Source organism: Schistocerca gregaria, chromosome 1 (assembly GCF_023897955.1).
Source record: "Schistocerca gregaria isolate iqSchGreg1 chromosome 1, iqSchGreg1.2, whole genome shotgun sequence".
Lineage (NCBI taxonomy): Eukaryota > Metazoa > Arthropoda > Insecta > Orthoptera > Acrididae > Schistocerca > Schistocerca gregaria.
Window position 1 is genome coordinate 651,718,853 of NC_064920.1, and position 20,391 is coordinate 651,739,243.

The following is a 20,391-nucleotide window of genomic DNA, read 5'->3' on the forward strand; positions in this document are numbered from 1 at the left end:
GTCCTTCTCCTTCTTTCTGCTCTGCATATCCATTTCCTCCCACAACTCTTTCCATCTCCTCATCCACCAACCCTTCCCTGACCTTGAGCCTAGTTTATTATTATTCCAAATTCAGATTCAATAGGAGTATTCCATCATTGTCCACTATGCTAGAAATACAGCTTTGCTGTTTCCTGTGAAACCGTCTGTGAGAAAAAATATAAAACAGCACAATGTTCAGTATATAGTTTATGTTTAAAAACGTATAAAATGAGAAAGAATATATAAGGGAGAAACAAGGGAGAAACGACTTGTAGGTATGGTTTGGGAGAGAGGGATAACTCAAGCCAAGCAGTGCAGAGAAATAAAGACAAGTATGTCATCGACATTATTAGATTGAAGCCACGCAGCCGGTCTTGCCGTGAACTCGGCGATGGCGCCGCGCAGTGTGCGTGAGTCAGGGCAAACGCGAGTGCCGGAATCTGCACCATCGGCGTCCGGTTGCCCAGCCGTGAGGACGTAGCAGTCCTACTCACTGCCGCAGCTAAGTGGCCCTTCGGGGGTTAGCTGTGCCCGTGGCCCAGACCATGGCTGACTGCTCCCTCAAGTCCGACTCGTGGACCCCTTGTAGAGGGCCCAAGGGAAGCAGCCGACCGCCGCCGTTGTAGTAAGCCTTAGCAGCTCCGGCCATCTGCCCACGGCAGCTCGTTCAGTGCCCGCAGACAGCTTTGCACCCGGGAGGCTGCGAGTTCGCGCCCCGGCCCCACCCCTGCGGACGGCAGTTTGCAGTCCACCAGACGAAGTCACCCAGAGAATAGAGGCCAGCTGCCCTCTCGCTCTTCGTGCCGATGTAGCTTCAAGGTGAGACTCACCTCGCCACAGTTATGACGCGTCCGTGCAGCGGAAGCTGGAAGTGGCTTCATAGGGCCAGTTGGCCGCCGATATCCAACAGGTTGTCGCGGTTGGCCTCCAGTTTAAACACTCACCTTTCTATCTTGTTCTAGACATGGACAAAATGGCGACAAAACTGTGGGCTTTGAGCCTCCAGGCTCGCTTATTCATACGTCTTTTCCCTATGCCTCTAACATAGTTCTTCGGGGAGGGGAGGGGGAGGGGGGGCACGAGTGCTCTTTGCTAATTATGTCAGCTTTCTTCAGCCCGCTTTGACCCCTACATACAGGTCACTAGCCGTTGTTATAGCTGCAATATATGAGTTCTTCGCAGCATGTCGGTGTCCTCTGCTGCCCTGATTATTTTATATTTATATATAGCGCCTGCCACGCTGTGACTTCCCGCCTGTGAGCAGTTTCATAAACCTGCCTCGTAGAATCGTTTGCAAAATATTACCATTGCCCGTGCCTGCCATCTGATGCGTCAGTCGTTCTCTTAACTACTGCCTTCCAGCCATAGCTGCATGAGATTTACAAGAATTCCCTAAATCCACATCTGTACTTATTTGTGACGCAGCATATCTCGTACTTTCCGAAAAGATTTGACCAAATCTTTAACATTATGCTGCACTATCTTAACTCTAATAATGTATAAATTGACGACAGTCTCCCGAATTCACCATACAGGACTTCTGCACACATTTTACCACTACCATGCATCCCTTATCGTACCATTATACAGTAACAAAGGCCTGAAAACTAATTGCTTCCCCGACCGATGCCGGTCAACCATTCTACTGGTAACTTGTGTGTTGGCATGTCTACAGTACGAAAAATTCTGCTAGAAACACATGACAACTGGTGACCGACACACTCACCGCTAATACGTTATGCTCCTGTTCTTTCCGGAAATGGCGTACATGCTGCCACATTTGTTCCACCGAAATTTCCTCTTGCTTGGACGTTATTAATCTGCCCAATTACTGCAAAAGCTCTGTATTGAGTGAGTCATTTAAATATGTTAAATTTTGGACACGGATTACTCTCATTCTGACCAATACAATGTATTCCGTGACAGTGTCATAACAGCTGAGCCTGTGAGTGTAGCCAAGAGACGAATATCCTTCCCGACTGCCTCACAAGTCATGCCATTAATGATCATTCCACTTTCCCGGAGCTCGAGTTTTTGCAACCCTACCGATCTGCCTCCATCGTAGCAATTCAACAATATGTTTTCTGGAGTGAATACGGACTATAGCCAGAAACAAACTCGCTTCACATGTCCACATTTGTGGACATCCGGACAGATCACGAGTTACTCTATCACCCTCTCCCTCTTTCTGAGAACGTACAAACCACAAAATACTGTATCATTAGTCATGACATGAAAAACCAACAACTCCGCAACAAAGGAAAACAACAAATATCCCTATGGAAAAAAACAATATTTACTCCCTGACGCAATAAACCAACAAATCTCAACCATGCAACGTACTTACGCAACCTTAACCCATACGGCACATAGTGCACCTTACGTTGCTAACCAATTCCAGGTTCCTTCTTTTCACCCTTTGTAACATACACTTTCCGATTAGCTGCCGATAACTCTGGTATTCCCCCTACCATTACTTTAAACGGTTTTATGCGACTGACGTGTATAACAGTTTTTGTGGAGAACTGTATCTTCGCTTTGACTGGTGAGGTCATTTCCATGACCTGGTATGGTCCCTGGTATTTTGCCAAAAATTTCTTCGTTTTCCCCTTTGACGTATAGGGACTAGTGACCATTAACAATTGTCCCATGTGGTACTGCAGCAATTTGCCAATGCATCTGTGTGGTTTTCCTAGCGTTCTAGCACCTTTTGCACATTCCTCCAAACTTCCCTAATTCTTCTGCAAACTCCATCACCCACTCACGATCTGGTCCTAATTTAGGAATAAAAACGTCAAAGGGAGGTGGCAGTTTGCTACTGTGCACCACCTAAAATGGCGACAGGCCTGTTGCAGTATGAACCTGCGAATTATAACCACACTGTAAATAAGGTACATAGGAGTCCCAATCGTCGTGCATGGAAACTATGTAATAGCTCCACATCTTTGCAATTGTCTTGTCCACGCATTCCATTTTTCCATTAGTCTGCATATGAAATGAACTCGTCTCTAACTTCCTTATACGCAACACACGACATAGTTGTTTCATTAAATCCAAGACAAAATTCGCCCCTTGGTCTGTAATTACGGTTTCAGGCACCACAAACTTTAATATCCAGTTGTTTACTAACGCTTGCACTACAGTACCGGTCCATTGGTCTGGCATCGGTAGCATTGCCAAAAATCGAGAAAAATGGTCGATGATCGTGAGGACATGCTTATTATCTGCAGGTGTTTTATTAAATGGCCCGAAGACATCCAAGTTCAACATAGAAAATGGGCTGGACGCCTGTGCTAGCCTTTGCAATAGCATTTTCTGATGTGTCATGTTGACCCTCTGCGTGCATGGCACACAGTCCTTAAAGTACTGCTCCAAGTCACACTTCCTGTTCCTCCAACAAAACTTCTCTGCTACATGTCTGTCCATCGCACGTCGCCCACTGTGGTGGTGGTGGTGGTTAGTGTTTAACGTCCCGTCGACAACGAGGTCATTAGAGACGGAGCGCAAGCTCGGGTTAGGGAAGGATTTGGAAGGAAATCGGCCGTGCCCTTTCAAAGGAACCATCCCGGCATTTGCCTGAAACGATTTAGGGAAATCACGGAAAACCTAAATCAGGATGGCCGGAGACGGGATTGAACCGTCATCCTCCCGAATGCGAGTCCAGTGTGCTAACCATTGCGCCACCTCGCTCCTTGCCCACTGTGACTTGACAACATATGGTCATTAGCTTTCTGCAAAACGTCCCTCCAAAATCCCTCTGGAATAACCACACGTGGTCCACACCTCGTTATTCTACAGAACAAGCCCTCATGGGGCTGGGTCTTAAATACCTGATACTCTTTATCCCTTGCCTGTGCCTGCCTCCACTCTTCAAAGCTCTTCCCTAGCGTACTTAACATTGCTATTCCGCGGCTTAACGAATCTGCATTTGCGTGCGATCATCCTTGTTTAAGATCTACCTCGTACTCGAATTCATTGAGCTTAAGTGCCCACAGAGTGAATCTACTAGATGGATCTTTCAAAACAAGCAACTATTTCACTGAGGCACGATCCGTCACGACCTTAAACTTCCTACAATACAGATAACATCCAAAATATGTTATACCGTATATGGCCGCCAACATCTCTTTCTCCATTGTTACCTAGTTACTCTCTGCCTTGTTTAACTGCCTTGAAGTGTAGGCCACCGGATGTTCCTGACCATCTACCGTCTGCCCAAAGACACAACAGACTGCATCGTTTGCAGCGTCATATGAAAGGATAAACTCTTTCTCGAAATTCAGGGAAATCAGTAATAGATCTGAAACTAGTTTTTTTTTCAATTCTTCAAATGCTTCCTGACATTCCTGCGACCAATGGAATTTCGTGCCCTTCTTCAGTAGCTTGTCCAACGGTCTGGCTATTTTTGCAAGGTCTTTCACGAACCATCTATAATAATTACAAAGGTCATTGAACGACTATACTGGATAATTTTGAACTGCATCTGTAAGACGTGGATATGTCTGTATGGCACACTCACTAATCACGTGCACCCAAACGATTTACGTCAGTTTGCGCAAAATGGCACTTGTGCACACACTTAACGTAAAACATGCCGAGTGTAGTCTACTAAAGACATCCTCCAAACGTCTCATATGCTCTGGTAAATACTTTCAACAGACAGTTATGTCATAGAGATAGACACGTTTTCGGCTTTAGTCCTCTCAGTACCCCGTGTAACAACCGTTGAAAAGTTGTCAGGCGTTCTTTAGTCCAAATGCCGGCCGCAGTGGTCTCGCGGTTCTAGGCGCGCAGTCCGGAACCGTGCGACTGCTACGGTCGCAGGTTCGAATCCTGCCTCGGGCATGGATGTGTGTGATGTCCTTAGGTTAGTTAGGTTTAAGTAGTTCTAAGTTCTAGGGGACTGATAACCACAGCAGTTGAGTCGCATAGTGCTCAGAGCCATTTGAACCATTTTTTTTGTCCAAATGGCATGCGTTTGCAATGAAAATGTTCTGCTGGGACGGTAAAAACTGTTTTAGGCCTACCTTCAGGCGCCATCTCCAATTGATGGTATCCACCCCTTAGGTCTATAGTTGTAAAGAACCGACAGTGGCCCAGATTATCCAAAGTTTCCGTCATGTTTGGAAATGGATAAGCATCTGCAGTGGTTCGCTCGTTCAGATACGTGTAATCACAGCAAAATCTGTACTTTCGTATCCCATCCGCTGGCCTTTGTGACACAATGACAATATTTGCACTCCAGGGAGTATCACTCGGTTCTATGATCCCATTCTGTAGTTGTTCAATAAATTCTTCTACCACTGGTTGCAGTTTCTTTGCTCTATGGTATGGTTTCCATGAAATTGTTGCGCTTTCCCTATTGGTATCTGAAGTTGCATCAGTGGGGTTGCTTGTAGCCTTCAATTCGCACCCCGGCCGCGGTGGCCGAGCGATTCTAGGCGCTTCAGTCCGGAACCGCGCAACTGCTACGGTCGCAGGTTCGAATCCAGCCTCGGGCATGGATGTGTGTGATGTCCTTAGGTTAGTTAGATTTAAGTACTTCTAAGTTCTAGGGGACTGATGACCTCATATGTTAAGTCCCATAGTGCTCAGAGCCAGTTGAACCATTTTTTGAAGTCAGGGAAACTAATCGATGCAGCACACTGTGGAGCTGAAGAAGCCACAGATGCACAAAATGACGAAACCTCAGCAACATGTTGTTAACTGCCATTTGATCACTGTCCTTCAAATAATCTACTTTCTCTCGTAACACTTCCTTATCGACGTTTTGCTTATGGCTTTCCTCTAGTCTAGACTTATCGATTTCCTCGTCTTCCAAGACTTCCAGAGTTACTATTATTGTACCCTTTGTGAAGAGTCGGCTCTCCTCCGCCAGAGTCATCCACACTAACCATAAATCATCGTTCACCATTAATGTCACTCACATGCGGACAAAACAATGAGAAATACCCAGCTTTTCATTGCTTAAGAGCGGTTCAACTACATATAATGTTTTCTTCGGCAATAGATATCCACTGAAATCCACACCATCTTCCAGTAGCTGCTGATATTTTATCCTGCTTATCGATCTTTACTGAAAACGTGCGCACTATAGTTGGTCTCACTCCCATGATAGATGAACCTCGTGCCATCGTCCCTATTGCAACTCCTCCCCCAGCTGAAACCAATCCCACTGAGTTCCCCTGTGCGTTTCAATAAATCAGTCTTAGCGTGATATTTGCCGAGAAAGTCTAGCCCGAGAATCACTGAACAACCTTCGCCTACGCTTGGCAACGCCTCCATGAGTTCGCTGAACTTAGTTTCCTGACTGAAAACTCCAGTGGTGCTGTACCCAATGATTCCACCCTATCATCGCCAACACCACGTAACGTATACCATGTTGGCCCCAGTCTCCTCTTTCTCACGAAGTCCAGACGTAATTAACACATTCGCATCTGTGACCACCAAAAATCTCTTTTTCCTGCCACTCACCAAGCCCACTAAGCTACATTCCATCCGTGCACTAACTTGTGCCGTGTTATGGTCTATCGGGACGTCCTTCCGACAGTTGAAGCAATCCAGTTTCCATTTAAGGGCTGCTTCCCTTGCCAGAGGTTTCCATCCTTTCTACATTTCTACATCTACACTCAAATGCCTGGTGGCCCTCTATGCCACACACATAGGACTCTAGTAGGTTACACTGCTTCCTTACATGCTCCTCCCAACTACAACAATAACACTTTACTTCAATAGCGATCACGCAATGGTCCACTCTCTTCTTTATGGTCATATCCGCTTAATCTGTAAGTGCTGCATCCTAAAAACTGAAGTCCTCTGGGTAATGTATCCGTACCCTTCGTGATATTTCACCATGTATACAACGCAAAAAACCATCCACCGGTCTATTTTCTGCCTCCTGTAACAGTAACCTACTAGTTTCTGCATTCTGGATCTGTACTTACGTCTTTGCGTTTAGCTTATGGATTCTACCTGAGAACACTTCCACTGACTCCTGGAGCTGCATCGACAACGTACTTAATTTCTCCTAAGAAAATCACGCACTTCCCTGTTTTTGGTACTGTTGGACCACTCCTAGGACAACGTGCTTTACACATTGTCTCGTGGTACACAACATAGGTTTGGTGTTCCCCGTTAAACGCATATTAGGAACATACAGGGTTACTTCATCTGACCACCCGCGCTTCCGCAGTTTCCCAAATATCCTTAAGGAATTTGTTTCCCTACCAGAGAAAGGATTAATCACAGGGACCAATGGCAGGAATACAGAACAGAAGGCACTCCCAGTCCTCGCTTACTCTCCCGAGCCTCAGATTTTGACTGATCATGACTCTCTTTAAGAGCCTCTAACTCACGATTAAGTTCGAAATATTCATCCTTCATGCCCTCAAAATGCTCTGTTAACGTTTGCACTGCTGAGTTAAAGCAGCAACTGCATCTTCAGTAGTACAACGTGTTACCACCATTTTGCATACTCTACCATTACCTTAATTAACCTGATTAACACAAACTCCAATTTAATCCTACACAAAAAAGTAAACGCAAATTAATTCTTCTGTCAAATCATCGCCCATCTACATTCAGTACAACTACTAGGCAGATGACCCGTAAACCTACGTAAAGAACAAACAGCCGTGACAGCTCTGGTAGAGAGCAGCTCGTGCCCAGACAAACTGCCAAACTGACACCTCACTGGTACTAAATAATCCTGTTTACCGTTATCTCTAATCCAGGGTAAACGTATTGTGCTGGATAGCTAAACGACCACTTCCTGACCAAACTGTTACAACACCCTGACCTCAGGCGTATATACACTACTGGCCATTAAAATTGCTACACCACAAAGATGACGTGCTACAGACGCGTAATTTAATCAACAAGAAGAAGATGCTGTGATACGCAAATGATAAGCTTTTCAGAGCATTCACGCAAGGATGACGCCGGTGGCGACACCTACAACGTGCTGATATGAGGGAAGTTTCCAACCGATTTCTTATACACTATCAGCAGTTGATCGACGTTGCCTGGCGAAACGTTGTTGTGATGCCTGGTGTAAGTAGGAGAAATGCGTACCATCACGTACCATCACGTTTCCGATGTCACCGCGATAGCGGTCTATCGTATCGCGACATTGCTGCTCACGTTGGTCAAGATACAATGACTGTTAGCAGAATATGGAATCGGTGCGTTCAGGAGGGTAATACGGAAAGCCGTGCTGGATCCCAACGACTTCGTATCACTAGTAGTCGAGATGACAGGCTTCTTAACCCAATTGCTGTAACGGATCGTGCAGCCACGTCTCGATCCCTGAGTCAACAGATGGGGACGTTTGCAAGACAACAACCATCTGCATGAACAGTTCGACGACGTTTCCAGCAGCATGGAGTATCAGCTCGGAGACCATGGCTGCGGTTACCCTTGACGCTGCATCATAGATAGGAGCGTCTGCGATGTACTCAACGACGAACCTGGGTGCACGAATGGCAAAACATCATTTTTTCGGCTGAATCCAGGTTCTGTTTACAGCATCGTGATGGTCGTATCCATGTTTGGCGACATCGCTGTGAACACACATTGGAAGCGTGTATTCGTCATTGCCATACTGGCGTATCACTCAGAGTGACGGTGTGGGATGCCATTGGTTACACGTCTCGGTCACCTCTTGTTCACATTGGCGGCACTTTGACCAGTGAACGTTACATTTCAGAAGTGTTACGACTCGTGGCTCTACCCTTCATTCGATCCCTGCGATGGTGGTTGTTCTGGGCACTGATTTCTCGGGATCTATGCACCCAAATTGCATGAAAATGTAATCACATGTCAGTTCTAGTATAATATATTTGTCCAATAAATACCCGTTTATCATCTGGAATTCTTCTTGGTGTAGCAATTTTAATGGCTAGTAGTGTATAATGCTCGCACAGTACTTGATTTGTAATAGAAGAATTTCCGTTACTGTGACCTTCCATTTCTTTCTTTTATTATAAAGATCTCAGAAAGGTTATTGCCACGGTTTGTTTCGTCAGACGTACCAGTTCAGTGTAGCAGCATGTACCGTCAAAGATCAAGCATTTCGTCAGACGTACCAGTTCAGTGTAGCAGCATGTACCGTCAAAGATCAAGCAATATATATATATATTGTTGTGGTCTTCAGTCCTGAGACCGGATGTTACTCTATCCTGTGGCAGCTTCTTCATCTCCCAGTATATACTGCAACCTACATCCTTCTGAATCTGCTTAGTGTATTCATCTCTTGGTCTCCCTCTACGATTTTTACCCTCCACGCTACCCTCCATCTCTAAACTTGTGATCCCTTGATGCCTCAGAACATGTCCTACTAACCGGTCCCTTCTTCTTATCAAGTTGTGCCACAAACTCCTCTTCTCCCCAATCCTATTCAATACTTCCTCATGAGTTATGTGATCTACCCATTTAATCTTCAGAATTCATCTGTAGCACCACATTTCAAAGGCTTCTATTCTCTTCTTCTCCAAACTATTTATCGTCCACGTCTCAATTCCATACATGGCTACACTCCATACAAATACTTTCAGAAACGACTTCCTGACACTTAAATCTATACTCGATGGCCACATTTTATATCCTCTCTACGTCGACCATCATCAGTTATTTTGCTCCCCAAATAGCAAAACTCCTTTACTACTTTAAGTGTCTCATTTCCTAATCTAATTCCCTCAGCATCACCAGATTTAATTCGACTACATTCCGTTATCCTCGTTATGCTTTTGTTGATGTTCATCTTATATACTCCTTTCAAGACACAGTCCACTCCCTTCAACTGCTCTTCCAAGTCCTTTGATGTCTCTGACAGAATTACAATGTCATCGGCGAACCTCAACGTTTTTATTTCTTCTCCATGGACTTTAATACCTACTCTGAATTTTTCTTTTGTTTCCTTTACTGCTTGTTCAATATACAGATTGAATAACATCGGGGAGAGGCTACAACCCTGTCTCACTCCCTTCCCAACCACTGCTACCCTTTCATGTCCCTCGACTCTTATAACTGTCATCTGGTTTCTGTACAAATTGTAAATAGCCTTTCGCTCCCTGTAGCTTACCCCTGCCACCTTTGTAATTTGAAAGGGAGTATTCCAGTCAACACCGTTAAAAGCTTTCTCCAAGTCTACAAATGATAGAAACGTAGGTTTGCCTTTTCTTAATCTAGCTTCTGAGATAAGTCGTAAGGTCAGTATTGCCTCACGTGTTCCCATATTTCTATGGAATCCAAATTGATCTTCCCCAAGGTCGGCATCTACCAGTTTTTCCATTCGTCTGTAAAGAATGTGCGTTAGTATTTTGCAGCCGTGACTTATTAATCTGATAGATCGGTAATTTCCACATCTGTCAACGTCTGCTTTCTTTGGGATTATTATATTCTTCTTAAAGTCTGAGGATATTTCGCCTGTCTCACACATTTTGCTCACCAGATGGCAGAGTTTTCTCAGGACTGGCTCTCCCAAGGCTGTCAGTGGTTCATTGCTCTGAAGTACATCGCCCTTGTATAGACCCTCTATATACTCCTTCCACCTTTGTGCTTTCCCTTCTTTGCTTAGAACTGGGTTTCCATCTGAGCTCTTGATATTCATACAAGTGGTTCTCTTTTGTCCAAAGGTTTCTTTAATTATCCTGTAGGCAGTATCTATCTTACCCCTAGTGAGATAAGCCTCTACATCCATACATTTGTCCTCTAGCCGCCCGTGCTTAGTCATTTTTCACTGCCTGTCGATATCATTTTTGAGAAGATTCTATTCCTTTTTGCCTGATTCATTTCCTGCATTTTTATATTTTCTCCTTTCATCAATTAAATTCAGTATTTCATCTGTCTGCCAAGCATTCCTACTAGCTCTCGTCTTTTTACCTACTCGATCCACTGCTGCCTTCACTACTTCATACCTCAAAACTACCCATTCTTCTTCTACTGTATTTCTTTCCCCCATTCTTGTCAATTGTTCCCTTATGCTCTTCCTGAAACTCTGTACAACCTCTGGTTTAGTCAGTTTATCCAGGTCCCATCTCCTTAAATTCCCACCTTATCGCAGTTTCTTCAGTTTTAATCTACAGCTCATAACCAATAAATTGTGGTAAGAGTCCACATCTGCCCCTGAAAATCTCTTACAATTTAAAACCTGGTTCCTAAATCTCTGTCTTACCATTATATAATCTATCTGAAACCTAACAGTATCTCCAGGCCTCTTCCATGTATACAACCTCCTTTTATGATTCTTGAACCAAGTGTTAGCTATGATTAAGTTGTGCTCTGTGCAAAATTCTACCAGGTGACTTCCTCTTTCATTTCTTTGCCCCAGTCCATATTCACCTACTATGTTTCCTTCTCTCCCTTTTCCTACTCTCGAATTCCAGTCATCCATGACTATTAAATTTTCGTCTCCTTTCACTATCTGAATAATTTCTTTTATCTCATCATACATTTCTTCAATTTCTTCGTCATCTGCAGAGCTAGTTCGCATATAGACTTGTACTACTGTCGTAGGCGTGGGATTCGTGTCTATCTTGGCCACTATAATGCGTTCACTATGTTGATTGTAGTAACTTACCCGAACTCCTATTTTTTTTATTCATTACCCCTATTTGATTCTGTATTTATAACCTTGTATTCACCTGACCAAAAGTCTTGTTCCTCCTGCCACCGACCTTCGCTAATTCCCACTATGTCTAAGTTTAATCTATCCATTAACCTTTTGAAATTTTCTAATTTTCTAATCTACCTGCCCGATCAAGGGATCTGACATTCCATACTTCGATCCATAGAACGCCAGCTAGTTTTGTTATTTATATATATATATATATATATATATATATATATATATATATATATATATTTGAAGTAAATCTGTCAATATGTTTTGAGACGTTTGTAATAATGTTTCCCTTTTATGCATTATGTATACAAATTTATCTATTACATATACATTAAGAAATATAACTTACGTCATCCAAATGTTAATTACAGTGTTGTGTAAGAATTATAATTAATTCGGTTTATAACTTATCCAGATTTTCAGTAACCGCTTGACCCCCTTGATGTAGTATATATTTCTTTATATATTACATACGTTTAAAAAATAGATTTCTGAAAACACATCTGTGTTAGCATTCAACTCTGTGTGGAAGTTACACCTGAATCGACCACCTACTTATCGAGTTCTGTGAGCACAAACATAAACAAAGTTGATTTTTATATACAAAGATTTTCATTGTATAACTATTTGGTTATGAGCATTCAAACACAGGCTATTATTATTTTTATTAATATAAGCACCATTAAAATTCAACATAAATTTTTCAGTGCAAAATTATTATTTTACTTTTTCTTTCATTTGTTACAACATAACAAATACTTTCTGCTTAGATGAAGTGCATGTGTAATGTACATTCCACTAGAAAGGAAAACGATGACAACTGCATGGTTAAATTATTCTTCAGAGACACAATCAATGTATGAACAAAGATTTTGACCAACTACCAATATAGTCTTTTGCATTCCGCTATTGGACAGCGCTACATGGTGTCCTTTTTAATTGACCTACAATCAAGTGATGGAGGTATAATCCTCCAAATCACTTAGTAGGAAGAACAGTGATCTGCATTTTCAAATTGATACACATTACAGTCACGTCCAAAGTTTTAACATTAGCAGTCACATTTAAAATAAGTGAATTCATTTGACATATTACGGTATATCTTCTATGGTGATGTGACAGCTTGAGTCATCGGTAACGTGCGAATTTTCATAAGGTGCTCATCTGACAATTTCACACCACTGAACCTGTCTAAGGCTATCTGAAGATCGCACCGTGTTTCACTGCCACAAATGTTCACAGAACAAAAAACTTATACCATAAGATTGAGTGAAGAGAGATCAAAAATGTTCGGTTGCATCCTATTTTTTACATTGTTACTGATAACGAGCTTTAACAGCTCAATTTATATACCGATGTTGTACTGTCTTCATCCACAGCGTCGCTGATACAAACTGCATTTGGCTCATTCGCGGCTTGGTCGGCTACGACTCTCCCCATTCTGCAATCAGAGGATTCTCCGGTCCCGATCACCGCAGACCAGGCCTCGTGGCTGGCTTCCATCAACTCGCTGACGGGGCTGGTAGCGACGTTCACCGCAGGCTACGCTGTGGACATCATCGGCAGGAAGAAGCTGATTCTCGCCGCCGCTGCCCCAGTCATCGTATGGTGGCTGCTGGTCGCTTTCGCAAACTCTTACGCAATGCTGATGGTTGCTATGACGATAGGAAGCTTAACTGGCGGCCTCATGGGCAGCCCTTCCACTATGTTTCTGTGCGAAATCGCTGACACCGAATTACGAGGCACGCTCATGATGATTCACACTGTGTTGATGAACTGGGGCAGCCTTTTCATGTACTGCGCAGCGCCCTACTTGTCCGTTTCGACTGTTTCCTTCATGTGCACTGCCATCCCCATTATCTTCGTTGTCACATTCGTGTGGATGCCCGAGTCACCGTACTTCTTCCTTCTGCGTAACAGAGAATCTGAAGCTGTGAAGAGCCTCGTAAGGTACAAAGGCGAGTTGACACAAGAGGAACTGCGCTCGGAGCTTGACTCAATGTACAGAGCAATCCGACAGAAGCAAGAGACCAAAGGGAGGCTGAAAGACCTTTTCTTGGTACCAGTGCACCGCAGGACTCTGCTGATAATGTGCGGGTACGTCTTGCTCCACTTGTCCACTGGTGCAGTGGCGTTTGGTACCTACACGACGTACATATTCGAGAAGAGTGGAAGCGGTTTCGACGCAGATGTGTCCTCCATCATAGTAGCGGCCGTTATGTTGGCATCGAGTATTTCGTCGTCCTTCATTGTTGAAAGAGTTGGTCGGCGGCGGCTCGGGATTCTGGGCCTTGCCGGGTGCGGTGTCTGCCTGACCGCCATGGGCGCCTACTTCTACGTGGACGAGACCCAGGGTCAGGTCCCCTCTGCCTTCGACTGGGTGCCGCTCACAACCGTCATCGGATTCAACGTAAGACTGTTTTTTTATAAATATTTATGTATTTTTTGACATTTGGTTTCTGGTTCTACTACACTTTCACCAAAGAATGTCTTACGTGACAAACATGAAAACAGTTGTATTTTTGACATAACCATGACAAGCTGTCTGGTTTGATACTTTCCATTGCAGGTGATCTATTCTGTGAACAGATTGTCTTCCTCAGTACAGAGAGAAAGGAAGGAAAATGTGATGGAAGGAAGTTAAGACTGAAGATTAGATCCTATTGACAACGACTTCATTAGAGATTAGATTAGATTAATACTTGTTCCATAGATCATGAATACCTCGCTTCGTAATGATGTGGAACGTGTCAGGTTAATAAAATATGTCTGTACAAGATATTACATTACACAAAATATTGCATGACACTAATGTTTAAGCTAGTTTTTTCCCTTCTCCTCCCTTAATTTATATCTAAAAATTCATCCAAAGAGTAGAAGGAGTTGTCATCTAGAAATTCTTTTAATTTATTTTTAAATGTTGGTTGACTATCTGTCAGGCTTTTGATGCTGTTTGGTAGGTGACCAAAGACTTTTGTGGCAGCATAATTTACCCCTTTCTGTGCCAAAGTCAGATTTAACCCCGCATAGTGAAGATCATCCTTTCTTCTGGTGTTATAGCTATGCACACTACTATTGCTTTTGAACTGGGTTGGATTATTAACAACAAATTTCATACGTGAATATATATACTGTGACGTTACTGTGAGGATCTCTCGATCTTTAAATAGATGTCTGCAGGATGATCGTGAGTGGGCTCCAGCAATTATTCTGATTACACGTTTTTGAGCAATGAATACTTTTCTACTCAACGATGAATTACCCCAGAATATGATGCTATACGAAATCAGTGAATGAAAGTAGGTATAGTAAGCTAATTTACTGAGATTCTTGTCATCAAAATTTGCAATAACCCTAATAGCATACGTAACTGAACTCAGACGTTTCAGCAGACCATCAATGTGTTGCTTCCAATTTAACCTCTCATCAATGGCCACACCTAAAAAATTTTAAAATTCTACCTTAGCTACAGACTTCTGTTCAAAGTCTATATTTATTACTGGAGCTGTGCCATTTACTGTAGGGAACTGTATATACTGTGTATAAAAATTTAAAGACAGTCCATTTGCTGAGAACCACTTAATAATTTTGTGAAAAACATCATTTACAATCACATCACTTATTTCTTAGTTTTTGGATGTTATTACTATACTTGTATCATCAGCAAAAAGAACTAACTCTGCATCTTCATCAATGAGGAATGGTAAGTCATTAATGTATATCAAGAACAGTAAAGGACCTAAGACTGAACCCTGTGGGACCCTGTACTTGATAGTCCCCCAGTTTGAGGAATCAGCTGTTGTCTTAACATTACACGAATCACTTATTTCAACTTTCTGCATTCTTCCAGTTAAGTGTGAATTAAACCATTTGTGCACTGCCCCCCCTCAAACCATAATGATTTAGCTTATCTAAAAGAATTCCATGATTTACACAATCAAAGGCATTTGAGAGATTGCAAAAAATACCAATGGGTCATGTCCAGTTATTCAGAGCATTTAACATTTGATCAGTGAAAGCATATATAGCATGTTCTGTTGAAAAGTCTTTCTGGAAACCAACAGACATTTTGTTACTACTTTATTTTTACAAATATGGGAGGCTACTCTTGAATACATAACTTTCTCAAAAATTTTTGATAGAGCTCTCAGAAGAGAGATTGGGCGATAGTTGTTGACATCTGACGTATCCCGCTTTTTATGCAATGGTTTTACAATGGCATATTTCAGTCTATCGGGGAAAACACCATGCTCCAAAGAACTATACGTGGCTGAGAATCCTACTTATCTGTGGGGAACAAGCTTTAAGTATCTTGCTTGAAATGTCATCAATTCCGTAAGAGCTTTTATTTTCACTGAGTTTATTATTTTATTGATTTCAGAGGGAGTGGTATGTGGAAATACAGTTGTTTCAAACTGCACAGGTATGGCCTCTTCTATTAGAAGCCTTGCCTCTTCTAGTGAAGATCTAGATCCTATTTTCTCCACAACATTTAAAAAAATGATTATTGAAAATATTTTCAATTTCAGATTGTTTGTTAGTACACTTGTCATTCAGTTTTATGGCACTAAAGTCTTCCTGTGCTCTTGGTTGCCCTGTTTCCCTTTCAATAATATTCCAAATTGTTTTAATTTTATTATCAGAGTTACTGATCTCAGACATGATACACATGCTTCTGGACTTTTTAATAAATTTTCTTAGTACTGCACAATAGTTTTTATAATATTGAACAATTTCGGGGTCAGTACTCCCTCTTGCTGTTAGATACAGTTCTCTTTTATGGTTGCAAGATATTCTTATTCCTTTAGTTAGCCAAGGTTTTTTATATGTTTTCTTGGAATTATGTTTAACCATTTTCTTGGGAAAACAATTTTCAAATGCCCTTAAAAATGTATCGTGAAATAAGTTATATTTCAAGTTTGCATCAGGCTCCTTATACACTTCACCCCAGTCTAGCTGCTTTAGGCTTTCCCTAAAGTTTGCAATATTTATATTGTTAATTGAACGCACTGCTTTGAAATTCTGATTTGAAATACCGCATGGAGCTATGGCATGTACTGTAACTAACTGTGCACCATGATCTGAAAGACCATTCTCAACAGGATAAGCATTTATGTCTTTAAATTTATCTTGGTCTATAAAAAAGTTATCTATCAATGTTCTGCTGTTCTTTGTTATCCAAGTAGGAAAATCAATGATGGAGCTCAAATTGAAAGAACTGAGTAATACTATAAGGTCATTCTTCCTATTACACTCTTTCAGGGAATCAACTTGGAAATCCCCACAAATGATAATTTGCTTCCCCCTGTCTGACAGATAGCACAACAAAGCATCCAAGTTTTCTAGAAATAGCTGGAAATTCCCTGTGGGGGACCTATACACTGTTACAATTATGGAAGTGCCATCATTTAGTTTTAGTACAGTGGTACATGCTTCCATTTGTTGCTCTACACAAAATTTTTTAGTTTCTAAATTTTGTACACTGTGGAAGCTTTTGACATATATGACAACTCCTCCTCTCATCATATTATCTCTACTTACATGTGCAGCTAATTTGTACCCATTGATACTAACCTTTTGCATATCAGTGACAATGTGATGCTCAGACAGACATAATACATCTATTACATTCTTAGTTTCTATATCTTCTAAACAAAGCAGAATCTCATCAATTTTATTCTTCAATCCCCCAATATTTTGATTAAATATACTAACATTATTTTTCACTTTACTTTTGTGAGTATCTTGAACTTTTTTAACATCTTTAGTACTTGCCTGGCAGACTTTCCCACTAGACACTGATCTTACACTAAAAAGAGTTTCCACCATGAGTTGTAGTTCCTCCCCCCTTTAAATTTCCTTCTATCAGCCCAGCCAGTTTACCCTTCCCATTCTTGTTGAGGTGTAGGTCATGTCTAGTATAGTCCCACCTACAAAGTGAATCAACAGGTACCACACCAATGTGTGACCCTGCAACAGATCCAAGTAGCCGTTCCAACTCCAAATTAACTCTCCTGACAGAAGAGCTCAAATGAGGCTGGTCGTGGCGCTCCAGAACCGACACAAACCCAACACTGGTATGACTCGATGCTGATGAAATATTTGCCAAGTCACACTAAATGCTGTACCACGGATCTCTGTCAATACTGTCGCCCGGACCACCCACAATAACCACAGTATCTTCCTTAGTAAAGCCTCTACATAGTGAACCAAAATCCTCTGTAACCTGCCCGAGTCCAGCACTAGGTTTGAAAAAACTTGTGACCTGGTTTTCTGACCCTAATTCATCCTGCAGAAGTTGGCCCACACCCCTAGCATGCGAACTACCTAGCAGCAAGACTTTCTTTCTCTTTGCAGACTTCCCTACCTTCTTATTCAATTTGCTGCTGAAAGCTTGTTGAGCCCTGTCTACATCTACTTCTGTGAGAGACTCATTAGTTTCTGACTGAGTCAACAGGTCAAACGTATTTTGTACATTGATAACAAAGCTGTCAGAAGAATTTATTGACCTGTTCCTTATGCCTGTTGCCACTTCCCACCCCTGTTTACCTTCTCCCCCCTTAACCTGCCCAGTTCTCGCCTAGCCTCATCTAACTCAGCCTGAAGGGCAGCAATTTTCCCCTCCTGTTCCACAATCTTTCTATCTCTACTGCATAGCCTACAGAACCACTTATGAGTCTCGCTCATTTTCCCAATTCCCACGCCACTACAATCGCCCCAATGAAAAAAGTTACTACATCCATCGCACCAGACCCCGGAGCTAACGATTCTACGGCACGTCAGGCACTTTACACTCATGGTACAAATCGATTTTAGTGACAGAACGGCAATTAAGTTACCGGAAAACAATGAAAATACGAGTATGAAAAATTAGGCCTACTCGCGACAATGTAAACAATGGTTCAGAAGTTTGTTACTGGAAATTACTTAAGAAATGACGATACTCTACAGATATAAAGGGGCAGCAAACGTATTTAACACACGAAATTATCAGTAAAGGCACTTAAAATTGCGGTATGAAGTTTAATCTGAAAGCTCAAAAGTTCGGCCTGGCCGCGATATGTAAACAAAACGAACTTTACGTGAGTACTGTGAAAATACGCGAGTAAGACAAAAACTTTTAATGGTACGCTTGAAGAGCACTATAATTAATGTAATAAATTAGTTTAAAGTGTTAGAAACAGTTTATTACTACTTAAATTACTTATCTTGTGCGGGAGCTGTGACTGAAACGTCCGTATAGCAGGCGCAGGGCTACCAATCCTAGAGACGGAGTACGTGCCCGGATCAGAATGAAGGGGTAGGAAATACACCTGCACCTTCATGAGTACCCTGTAACTCAAACGTAAGTGCTTGGCAGATGGTTCATAGATCCACTTTCAGACCATTCCTTGACCGTTAAGCTCGCAATTAGCATGTGGAAAAAAATGAACGCCTAGATCTTTGCGTGCGAGCTATGATATCCCTTTTTTATGATGCTCATTTCTGCCTATGTAGGTGGGAATTAATAAAATATTTTCACATTTCGAGAAGAAGGTTGGTGAGTAGAATTGCGTGAAATGGTTTCGCCACAACGAAAAACGCCCTTGTTTCAATATCACCACCTTGAATAGTGTATTATATCCATGGCACTCTCCCCCATTTCGCGACAAAACGAAACGAACTGCCTCTCTTTGAACTTTTTCGATGTCCTCCATCAGTACCACATGATGAGGGTCACATAGTGCAGCAATACTCCAGAAGACGTTAGTGTAGATGTAGTGCATGCAGTATCTTTCGTGTATCTGTTGCATCTTCGTTCTGTCAATAAGATGCAGACTTTTATTCGCCATCCCCAATACATCTTCTATGAGGCGATTCAAGTTTACGTTATAATTGTAATCCTAGGTATTTCGTTGAATCGGCAGCTTTTACCTTCGTAAGATTTATCGTGTAACCGAAATACAACTCAGCTTCTTTTCTTTTTTTGTACTTACTTTATACTGATCATGTTTGTAACCTCCCCACAAAATAAAATAATATAACTTCCCAACAAAATAAAACAATATGAATAATACTCTCATTTAGCGTAACTACCCAACAGTGAAAATATAATACAATGTGACAAACCTATAACCTTTCAATAATTGACAGTCAATTTAACATGGTAAATTTTGAATGTCAGCAATGCTGCGTCATGGCCCTGATACATCATTCTGAACAAACTGAAAAATCTTACCTTAATTAGATCGCCGGATAACGCGTATATATCTGCTCCTATAAGAAATTTTCCAGGCGCAGCTAAGTGCAATGCTGGCCGATAGATTTGTCTTATATAAAAGGAAAGAACTGATTTTTCTTTTTCAATAATCGGGATGCCCAAGGATTCGATAAATTAGTGAATTCTTTAAATTGAGATGAATGTCAAAAGTTACTTTTTATGAGAAAGATTATTATTAACAGATTTTTTTAAAACGTTTACATGGGACTTGATGTAACAATACTATATATGCGCGAGGCTGCTTTTACCTTATCGTACAACGCTCAGGCTCCGCCATCGCTGCACATGACCGGCCCAGCCAACAAGATACACCAGACCAGACTGCTCGCTAGCAACAACTTACTCCTACTGCTACACAGATCCTACTGCAGTCAATTCTGCTCTTTGGTCTCAGATTCTCTTCTAGCTTACATATCGCAGGCAGCGCGTGAGCAATACATCGAAATTACATCAGCTCGAGTGCGCTAGCAACAAATTCTTTAATTAC

General features: G+C 41.9%; 1 protein-coding gene across 1 annotated transcript in view; it reads left to right on the plus strand.

Annotated features, from left to right (window-relative positions):
- Positions 1 to 412: 412 nt before the first annotated feature.
- The window catches only part of LOC126267135 (facilitated trehalose transporter Tret1-like), a 55,434-nt gene continuing 35,455 nt past the window's right edge, over positions 413 to 20,391 (plus strand). The window contains exons 1-2 of the mRNA XM_049972101.1: positions 413 to 431; positions 13,123 to 14,054. Coding sequence (XP_049828058.1) covers positions 413 to 431; positions 13,123 to 14,054 — 951 coding nt within the window. The remainder of the gene's footprint in view (positions 432 to 13,122; positions 14,055 to 20,391) is intronic.